Source organism: Propithecus coquereli, unplaced genomic scaffold (genome assembly GCF_000956105.1).
Source record: "Propithecus coquereli isolate 6110/MARCELLA unplaced genomic scaffold, Pcoq_1.0 Scaffold137, whole genome shotgun sequence".
In the NCBI taxonomy this organism is placed as follows: Eukaryota; Metazoa; Chordata; class Mammalia; order Primates; family Indriidae; genus Propithecus; species Propithecus coquereli.
The window spans coordinates 5,930,757-5,941,564 of NW_012137969.1; the positions used below are offsets into that span (position 1 = coordinate 5,930,757).

The following is a 10,808-nucleotide window of genomic DNA, read 5'->3' on the forward strand; positions in this document are numbered from 1 at the left end:
ATGAACCTGGGTGGCCTTTTGTGACTGCCTCGATAGAGTGTGACAGAAGCGATGCTCTACAACTTCTGAAGCCAAGTTATGAACGGCCCCAGAGCTTCCATCTGACGTTCGGGATGCCCACCCTGGGACAGCAGCCGCCATATTGTGAGGAAGCCCAGGCCCCACAGAGGGGCTCGTGTGGGCAGGAACCAAGACTCTGGCTGAGCTCCCGGCCCACTTCCACCAGCAGCCACGAGAGCGAACCATCGCTGAGGCAGACCCTCCAGCTGAGCCCCAGGGCAAACCTTCCCCACCAGGCTTTGCCCAAATTACAGATCCATAAGCTAAACAGATTGTTGTGGCTTTAAGCCATCAAGTTTTAGGCGGCCTGTTTGCAGTAATAGACACTGGCATTGGCCTTTGTCTTTTGTTACTATATTGCACTCTCTGCTGGCATCTTCCATGGTCACTCTCGGAAAGGCCTGGCTCTTCTCCTCTGCATTCCGTCACCGTCACCTCCCAGGTCCCAGGAAAGAGAATGGGGCACTGAAGAGGTACAGTACTGTTTCCGAGCTGCATCTTCTCTAAATTCAGTAAGGCCAGGCACAGTGGCTCATGCCTGTAATCCCAGCACTCTGGGAGGCTGAGGCGGGAGGATGGTTGAGCCTGGGAGTTCAAGGCTGCTGTGCGCTATGATTGCACCACTGCACTCCAGCCTGTGTGACGGAGCGAGACTGTTTTTTAAAATTCAGTATGTACTCATCCCTTTGCGTTTTCTGGGACTGAGGGGCTTTTAAATTTGTATTTTAGATTTTCTCAGAAGGCCCCCAAAACTGTGTAAGCTACCCACCCACAAAACCTACAAACTGCCCAGTTCTTGCCTCTTCTCAGATGGGAAAAGAGCCCTGCCCATCCTCCTCATGATGAAGGGCTTCTGCTCTCGGAGCTGGAAGGTTCTCTCCCTGGGACTCTCGCACTGCAGACTGACAGGGACGTTTCACGATGATAAATGGGTCGATTCACCAGGAAACAAATGTATATGACATAAAAGAGCTTTGAAATACAGGAAGCAAAATTTGTCAAATTTAAAGGGAAACAGACAATTCCACGGCCATGGTCGGATATCTTAGCACCCCTCTCTCAGCCACTGACAGAACTAGACGAAGCCAGTAAAGACGCGGATGATCTGAACACCACCCTTACCAGCTGCCTCTGTCAGGAAATGGTCCTGAGAACACCCTGCTATTTACCTTCGCCACCATGAGTGACAACCAACAGCAGCCTGGGACTGAGGTGGCCTCTGTGTCACATACACCGTTAGACACCCGCCTTTCCTGCAGCGTTTGTCAGAAGAGAAGGCAAAGCCCAGTGGGCAAATTCTCCAGAACTTTCAGAGACGCTCATGGACCAGAGCCATTAGTGCTGCAGAAAGTGGCCCTGGGTGTGTGTTTGACACTTTAGAGAGAAACAAAACCCCCTCGCTTTCTCTTTAAGCTGAGACCAACCAGTACCAGCCTTGGCAGCTGGGTGTGCAGTAGCAGAGCCCGCCTGCCCCCAGGCCACCCCTGTGCCAGCACCTGGGACAGCCTCTCCCGCTCTGGCCCGAAATAAGTGAGCAGACTCAGCAGCCCCAACTGCGCCCCCTGGAAGGAGACAGGGAGCACCCTGCTCCCTCAGCAGGCGAGGAGCCACGCACAGCCACGTCCAAGTGCTCGCTGAGAGGCACCAGCGGGGTGCTGGGGCTGCTGGCGCGACACAGGCTGAAAGAGCCGTCTGAAGACAGATCTTCTGCAGCTCCTTGAGAGGACCTTTCCTATTAATCCCCGGTGTGTCCGCACCCTCGGTCACTGGACAGTGACAGCCATGGGACAGCCCATGCTGTGCTAGTTCTCCTCCCCGTCCCGGCGGCAGGGGGAAGACTCCGCCCTGGAGAGTTTGCGAGCACTCAGCCTCCTCCTCAGGGAGGAGAACGTGCCCCCCAGCACCCTGCGCAGCCCCACGCTGTCTCGGCCACGGGGCAGGTCCTGCCTGGTGGCTGGGAGCCGCCCTGTGAACATCTCCCACCGGTCAAGGGCGTCCACAGCTTGGTCCACCTGCGCCAGCTCCTCCTCAGCCCCTTCCCTCTCCAGGGCCCTGATGCACATGGCCAGCCACCCTTCATGCTCCTTGATGGCTTCTGCAGGGCTCCCAAGCAGCGGTGGAGCCTCGGAGGCCACCAGGGAGCTCAGCCCATCCTCGGGCTCCAGCTCTGGCCCCAAGGAGCAGGCGTGGCTGCCGGCGTCGGGCGTGAGAGGCTCTGACAGGCTGCTGCCGGGCTCCGAGTCGCTCTCGCAGCACACGCCTGAGTCGGCGCTGATGGGCAGGGTGTCCTCCGACACAGACGGCTCCCCTGCCTCCTGGCTGGGCCACGTTCCTGCCACCACCCGAGTCCAGGCGTGGAGTCTCTAAGAGGGAGAAACACAGGCTGAGTTCTCTCTGCCCAGGCACTTGTCTAGCCAGGGATGTGCCAGGAGACCCAGCTCCTTACCGAAGGGGACCCAGCGTTGTCAGCTACCCAGGGGACCATGTCAGGTGGGCGATGTGAGGGCTCTTCCAGCCAGCAGTCTCTGGGGACTGGAGTCCGGCTGTGCCGGAGCCAGATATACCTGCTCGCTAGAGCCCCTGTTCACCTTTCAGGAACTTCGAAAGCCAGCTGTTAACCCAGCCACCGTTCAAAGTTAAATTGTATAAAGCTCATAATTAAAAGTTTTTAGAGCAAAGGCACTCAAAACTCACTTCCTGGGTATTTTCTACATTTTACTCTGCTTTAAGGTTACCCTCATCTCCTGGATCTGTGTGGTGGACGTGCTGCATGCCCATGGCCACCGCACACCTCCTCCCACCTGGGCACTCGGTGACACGCTGGCAGCTGGAGATCAGCCATGGTTCACACCACGGGAATGGGTGGACACCACAGACAGGACTCGCTCTGTGAGAGGACATTTCATTGAGTGCTGTTAACGGCGGCAGAGACCTTTTCTGGCCAGGCCCTCTGTCAGCTGTCCAGCGCCTGCCAGAGTCCTCGGGCTGGCCCGACTGCCAGGGACAGCAGGTGACCCCACATCTGCACCTCCCCCAACAGCCAGGAGGGCCCAGGGCGCTCTTGGGTCTCCAGAGCCCTCCACGGCCATGTGAGGTGGTGCTCGCGGAAGAGGAGCCACCTCCCACTCAGATCCCGGATGGATCCAGGGACTAGTCACCAGGTTACGAGTCTGGGGAAGGCACAGTCCTGGTTGGGGTGTGCAAGGGAGCATATAAAGTTACAATAGCTCATGTCAGACAGTTGAACAGTTCCCCAAGGGAAGGACAAAAAGTGAGAAATCTCAACCCATTTTGCAGACTGAGCCATCTGCACAGCCTCGTATGGATGGATACTACGAGCCGCCCTTGATCGGACACGAGGATAGCAGCAGGCAGCTAGCCTTTGCGGGTGAGGAAGGCCCTGCTCCCCGTCCGGCAGATGAGCTGCTGAGACACACACTCGACCCCCAGCCCAGGCTGCCTCTGGCCTTCTAACTAGGGGGGGCATCTCCGAGGTACACCCTTGGTATTCTCCTGACCCCCAGGGTCGTTCAGAGAAGATCCACGTGGGGTAGCTCTGTGACCTGGAGATGCCCGGGCCTCCATTTCAGGGCCCTCAGCTGAGGGGGCCAGACCTGTGAGCCTGTGCAAAGTGCAGACTCTCGGGCCCAGAGGCGGGAATGAAGAGGGCAGGGCCCAGCGCTCCAGGGCGTCCGACCTGCTGGCCTGGGAACCATTGCCCTAACTTACCCCAGAAACCAGCTGTTCTGCAGCCCAGCCCACCCAGCCTTAAAGAGGAGGAGGCAGGAGCTGCCCAGAACTGCACACAATGAGGTTCCTTTAAAACTTTCAGTTTTAAAATTAAGCTGAAGCTATTTCATTGATAGCTCTCGTGCCTTCATTCAATGAAAACTTTTAACTAACTTGTTTTCATCCAAAGGTGGGTTTAAAGAAAAATAAACACCACTGGCCTTTGCAAACTCAGAAACTCTTTGAGTTCAGAGTACAAACAAATCTTCCCCAGAAATGAGGATGAGCCCCTGGTCCTGGGGCCGTCCTTCCACCTGCTGGTCTCCAGGTGGCGCTCTCGGGCTTCTGCTCGCAGCCTCTGGAGCTCGTGTCGGGCCGCAGCAGGTGGCACACTCACCTTGTACCTCTGGAGGAGCCTGAAGCCCAGGATGTGCTGCAGCTTCCGCAGGCAGATGGGGCAGAGGTCCAGGGGCCGCCGCAGCACCTCGTCCAGGCTGAGCGCGCCCTGCATGAGGCAGCGGAGCCAGCGGCAGTTCCCCAGGCCAAGGAGGTGGCAGAGCTCATGGCACGTGACCTGGGGGGAAAGTCACCGCCACCATTGCCTCGGAGCTCAAGCCCTGGGGAGCCTCGGAAGCCTCCCCTAGAAGCCTGACGCCCTGATGCCCGAGTGCCCCCACTGCCCCAGGCTGCGTGGGGCGCTGCTGGCAGCTCTGGCCCAGCTGCACCCAGAGAAAAAGGTGAACTGGTGTGGTTGGCTCTGGGGCAGTCAGACAGACACGGCTCAACCAGCATCCGCACGAGTCCTTCGACTGCATGTCCTCCGTATTCCCAGCCTTTCCCCTCCCCCCCCATCTTCCCGGGCCCCTGGGCAGCGCCCCCAGCCACCGAGCCCACCTTGCAACACTGGACCATCCCCAGGGCACTGAAGCACAAGGCCCAGCCTCTGTCCTGCAGGGGGGCCTCAGGGCCATCTGCTGCTGCCTCCACCAGGGCGCGGTCAGGGGTGCCGGGCCCTGACTGCAAGAATCCCCCCGAGAACCGGGCAAAGCTGCAGACGCCCACTTCTGGGGAGAAGCAGAGAGAAGGGGGCTCAAGGGGCAGCCTGGGCTCTGGGGAACCCACCACCAAACCCATCTCCTTCTCTCCTGCCACCCGGCCACAGCCTGAGGACCCGCAAGGCCTGGGAGGCCCTGCCCTGCCAGCGTGTGTGTCTACATGAGGGCAGGCCTGGGGCAGAAGCCAAGCCTGAGGCATGGCCCCGGCTGTTTCCAGACACACATACGCTTCCCCAGGAGGGTGCCCTGCCCTGTGGGGGCCGCAGAGGCTGAGGAGCCGCGCCAGCTTCCCTCCCAGGCAGGAGGCTCACCGTGCCCTGGAAGGAACTTGCCGAAGGTGTAGCTCCAGGTCTCTCGGGGGTACAGGTCGGACAGCGTGAGGCCCAGCACGCACAGTGCGTCACCCGGCTTGTTGTTCTTCAAGAAGGACAGGATGCCATCTGAGGGGAGAGGGCCGGCAGACAGTCAGGAGTCACCTGGGGAGGGCATGCAGGGCAGAGACTGCCAGCAGAGAAAAGCATTTTCCAAGGGGTTTTGCTATAAAAAGGAACAGATAAATGGGGTGGGAGCCACGGGCACAGGGGGCAAAAGAGGTTTTTATTAATATTAATAAGATGGGGAATGTCAGTGCCCGTGTCTGATGCGGAAGAGGGAAGGGTGTAGGAGCCGGACCTGTGAGCAGGTGGGGTGGGGACCTCGGTGGGGTCTGTGAGCAGGCGGGGTGGCCTTGACAAGGAGCTGGAGGTCTGATGGTAAGAGAAGAGGGAAGGCCGAGTGGCAGCCCAGGTGTGGGCAGGTGGGAGGAAGGTGTGGAAGTTCTCCTTTGTTCGCATTTCCTCAGCGAACAGAATCAGAAAAGAAGACAGAGGAGAAGCGAGTAAAAGAGAAGAGGCAGGAAGGCCAGGGACTGCCAGGCACACCAAGGGCCCTTGGGCTTGTGGTCACGGGTCTGCAAGGAGACCCCTCCTGTCGCGTTCAGCCACGTGGCAGATGGGGTCGGGTGTCGCAAGCGAAGGAGGGTGTACCAGGGCATGATTATAAAGAACCCTGAAGTCACAGCCTGGGGAGGTGACAACTGAGACCCAGGCAGAGAAGGGACAGTGGGCTTCCAGAGGTCAAAGTGCCATCAGAGCCTGTGCTAGCGCAACCGGCCGCAGACTCCGGAGGGGCCTTAGGGTAAACTGTTCAGAATCCGATCGCAGAGACGCCGCAGTCGTTGGTAAAAGCAAAGTGCGTCCCTGGCCTGCAGAAATGCAGCACAAGCCCCACGTGTAACTTGAAATGTTAAATTTCCCTAATTTTAAAGTAAAAAGAAACATTACATTGATTTAATAAATTTGATTTAACCTAATGTATCTAAAATGATATCTTAACATGTAACAAACACTTTTAAATTGGAGGACAGGCCAGGGAATTTTTACTGTGAAGGTGACAACGATGATTGTTACGGATGAAATTATGACCCCCAAAAAGATAGGTTGAAGTCCAACCCCCGGTACCTGTAATGGTGACCCTATTTGAAAACAAGGTCTTTGCAGATGTAATCAAGTTAAGATGAGGTCATTTGTCACAGCAGTCCCAGGAAACTAATACAGTGATCTAAAGCAAGCTAATCTAACCACAGGCATGCAGGTCAGCATAGCCTCTGGGTTCTACCTGCTTCTTGAACCTTCCTGAGCCCAATTCCTTTCTAGCTGTTGTTTTCCCGAGAGCTTCCCGGGGCTCCATGTCTCCTCCGAAGTGTGGGCTTAGCAGTTACTCGCTAAGCGGTGGGGGTGGAGAGCCCAGGAGAGACCCCTATGGGACTCAGTGCTGGGGTCTCTGAGGTACCACAGTCCTCGGCATGGATGGGATGGAGGCATGACGTCCCTGCATCTCTCAGGAGAACCAGTGAGGGAGAAGCGATATTACCTGCGACAGCACCACCTACGGCAGGGAGAATTAGTAAACTAGAGGATGAGAATAAACTGAGACTAAAGCATGAACGTGCAAAAAAGAAATACAGAGGAAATAAAGATACAGAAAAGAAAGTAAAATTGATTAATATACATCCAATTACAGTCCCAGGAGAGGAGAAAGAGAATGGGGCAGAATTGATATTTGAAAGAAAGAGGCAATGGCTGAGAATTTCCCAGATCTGATGAAACATGTCCATCCACTCACTCCCTATCCAATGTCAGCCAAACAAAGGCAGAGCCCCAGCCCCTTCTTGGGGACATCCCTAAACTTGAGCCTGGGTCTCCTTTTCGTCTGAGAACCTTCAATCCATCTACACCTCTCAACCCAGCCTTACTCTCTAGCTGCCAATAATCTTCAGGGAAGGGGCAGGGGTTTGGGGGTGGGGTAGAGATCTTCTAGACACACATAAATTGGTTTACAGAGACAAAAGGCAGGAGAGATGCTGAGTGGCCATAAAAGAGCTTGCTTCACCTGCCCTGAATGCTCTGGAATTTTCCAGAGGATGCTGGGCTGTATGGTCAAGTCCCAGACACTCTTCTGGGTGGGAAAGGAACTCCTTGTTCTAGTCCTCCTTTCCAAAAGACCAGGAAATAGATGTTTCCCGCCAAAAGAAAAAAAAAGTTTCATTTCCTGCCCAGGCTCTGGAAAGGGCCTTTTGCTAAGTGGTAGGGACCCGGCCTCCCTTGGCCTGAGCCGTGCCCCATCCTCACTCACCCGTGTGGAGCTGGAGCCTGCTGGAGTCCCGGCTGGGGCGCGAGGAGCAGTGGATGGACGCGGCTGCCACCGAGGGCAGGCACTTGACCCGCAGGCCCAGGAAGAAGGCCTCCGTGCAGCTGCGCAGGCTGTCCAGCAGGGAGCCCCCCACCGGCCCCTCGCTCAGATCTGGGGGCAGAGCAGCACCGTCAGCCCCACTGGGCCCCCACCCTCCCAGGCCCACCCCCAGGGAGCCCCACCAGCATGGCCAGCAGCTAAAGGATAGCAACGTGGACCTGCCCTCCCAGCCAGAGAGATGGCAAGCATGGCTTTTCCAAAAGGACAAGAAAGGAAGAAAGGCCAATGCCCAGATGAAAGGATGTTAGTCGCAATCACGCATGCACTCAGGGAGGGAGCGGGCGGAGGGGCCCATGGCGGGGCCGGACAATCTCGAGGCAGGGACTCCCGACCAGGCGAGCACAGCTGGCAGAGCAGGCAGGTCAGTCAATGGCTGCGAACCAGCCCGGCTGGAACAGAGAGGACGTGGGGTGCAGGTGCCGCTGGCGTGGCCTCTCAGGGCTGGGAGGAGCCACGGAGGGAGGGACACGCCAGAGCACATGTTGGGAGGACAGATGGACACAGACCAAGGGTGGGGGCAGGAGACCAGCGGAAGTGGTTGCAGCAGCACTGGCCTTGCCAGGAGCCGCTTAGAAATGCACAGCCAGGCCTCGGAGCCCAGACCGGCATTTCGACAAGATGCCACGAGTCTGCGCAGCTCTGAGCTGTCAGCAGGGAGGCAGAGGGAAATGGATGGTTCCGGAGCAATTCAGGAGGCAGAATCTACAGGCAGAGGTGGCAGCTTGGCTGCAGGGTGACGGAGAGTGAGACCAACGGACACCTGCAGGACTCTGTCCCAAGGGGCAGGAAGGGGGCCGTGTGGACCGTGAGGCTAGCGACAAGCCCGTGTAGGATGAGGCTGGCTGAGGTCCTGCCCTCCTCTGGCTCGCTGTGAGATGCAGCCCCCAGGGGGGCAGCGTGGCGCGCCCATGTCTCAAGCTCAACGCCAGCCCTTTGCTCCTCTCCAGCCGAGTGCCACGTGTCCTTCATGCCCTTTCTGCTGGGCCACTGTCACCCTAACCTTGGCACGCTGAGAGGCACAGTGGCCGGCCCAGGCACTCCTGCTCCCTGCACCTGACGGAGCTCTTCCCTGTGGGGCCTCAGCCCTCGGCCCACCCTGTATCCCCCAATCTCTGCCAGACGAAGAGTTCTAGAGGATGGTGACCACACCGGGGCCCCTGGGTCCCCACCGTGCCCATCCCAGCATCTCCCAGCACAGCCTCAGAGTCACACAGACCTGCGCCCAGTGCTGCCTCTACCCGTGACCTCTGTCAGCCTCAGTGTCCTCACCTGCAAAATGGGCTGACCCTACTCTTAGCCCCCAAAGGGAAGTGATCTTACAAGCACATGGCACATTGCCCGACACAGCACTGGTTTCGGCAGATGTGGCCAGGGCCACGCACCTCTGGACAAGGCAGCACCTGCATGGGGAACAGTCCCATGGCCCCGGGGCCTCCCACCTCCAGCCCCAAGTCCTGAACATGTCCAGCACCCTCCCTCTTCCCTGCCTGGAGGCCCTTGCACAAGACACCCCCTGCATAGAGGGGCCCCCCTGTGCTATCTACGAGACTGGTCCCTCCAGGAGGGTCCCGATGCTCCGTCCCTCCCATACCTATTGGCTGCAGGTAAATGTGCTTCCGAGCCAGGCTCTGCTTCCTGTGCTGCAGGGAGGCGTGGAAGGTCTGGAAGTCCTCCGGGGCCTCGGGGTGGCTCAGGAGCCAGTCGAAGGCAGTGCGGATGAGCAGCGTGCAGAAGAGGCTCCGCTGGGGGTTGTAGGCCTCGGACAGGAAGAGCCTCTCGGCGGGGGAGAAGGTGGAGACGTAGAGCCGCTGCAGGGCCGGGTCGGTGGAGACCAGGGCGTCCTTCAGGGCCCGGGGGCCGAAGCTGAACTCCTGGGCTGGTCTGCACTGCAGCATGGTGGGCGGGCAGGCTCCGGCCACTCCTGGGAGCCCCTGCCACTGCCCATGGACCACCCGGGGGATGGCCGCAATCTCTTCCAGAACCTTCCCTCAGGCTGATCAGAGTGGCTGCCTGGGGCACCCTGCCGAGGGCCCGTGTGGCCCGGCTCTGCCTGGCACTGCACCTCCTCAGCAGCAGCGAGGGGAGGCATGGACACCTCCAGGCCCACCAGGACCCTGCAGGGGACGTACAGAGATGCCCTCTGGGCACACACAGGCCATTGTCTCATGCGAGAGAGGAAGGACGGCTTCCTCGGGGATCACAGGTGGCCATCACTGCACACCCCTGAGGAGAAGCCGCACAGGACGGCGCATGAGAGGGCACCTGGTCCACCCACAGGACCGGCACTGCCACCCAGCGGGGGCAGGGTTACACTATTGTGTTTCCTCCTTCTCTAGCAGGCTGGGTCCTCCATCCAGAACTGAGCATGGGGAGTGTTCTCCCCTCAGTGGGATGTTTCCGTGGGACCCCACAGGCAGGGACCCCGATGTCCTCTCCCCCATTCACCCACCCAGCTCTGTCTCGAGCCTCAGAAAGAGGGGACATTCGAGGAGAGACCTCCCACTTTGTGCTGGGTCCCTGCCATGCCAGAGGTGGCCCCCTCTCCTTTGTGGTCAGAGCACACACCATCACCCGGGCCCCTACCACTGGGACCCCCCCATCACCCTGGACCCCATCGCCCAGCCCCCTATCACCCGGGCAGAGTGGGCTGGGCATCCAGGGTTGCCAGTTGCAGGAGGCGATGAGACTTGGCTCCGTGGGGAAGGTGAGAGCTGAGCAGAGACTCAGGGTGGGAGGAAGGCAGGGGAGGGCCCCAGCAGCCCAGGCAGAGGCAAGGTGAGCACAGCCCGAGGCAGACATGGCGGCGGGTTCCAGGGATGACAAAGAGGCCAGTGTGGCCAGCATGAGTGAGGCGGAAAGGGCGGGGGTGGACGGGGCCCCATCGTGCAGGATTCCGGAGGCCCCGCTCAGAAGCAAGGTGGAGAACCGCTGCTTCCAGTCAGTGGGCTGCCAGCCCCCGGCCACCAGGGCCCCCCAGGGCTGGGCACAGAAGAGGTGCCCAGGAAACCCTTGAAGCCTGAATGCCCTCAGTGCCTGCTGGGGCTCTAGCATGAATGTGGCATTTTGACCTTTAACCCCCTGTGCCTCAGTTTCCTCCCAGGTGAAACAGGCACAGTCCCACCTGCCGTCCTTGCCCAGAGCACGGCTGGCCCAAGCAGGAGGTAGAGGAGCTCA

General features: G+C 59.0%; 1 protein-coding gene across 1 annotated transcript; it reads right to left on the reverse strand.

Annotated features, from left to right (window-relative positions):
* Positions 1-1,210: 1,210 nt before the first annotated feature.
* On the reverse strand, positions 1,211-9,544 carry AMZ1 (archaelysin family metallopeptidase 1). The gene is made up of 6 exons (XM_012639137.1): positions 9,226-9,544; positions 7,518-7,685; positions 5,156-5,284; positions 4,684-4,853; positions 4,187-4,363; positions 1,211-2,423 (listed from the first exon to the last, which is right to left on the reverse strand). The coding sequence occupies exons 1-6, from the start codon at positions 9,527-9,529 to the stop codon at positions 1,863-1,865; spliced, it is 1,509 nt and encodes a 502-aa protein (XP_012494591.1). The 5' UTR covers positions 9,530-9,544; the 3' UTR covers positions 1,211-1,862.
* Between the last annotated feature and the right edge of the window lie 1,264 nt (positions 9,545-10,808).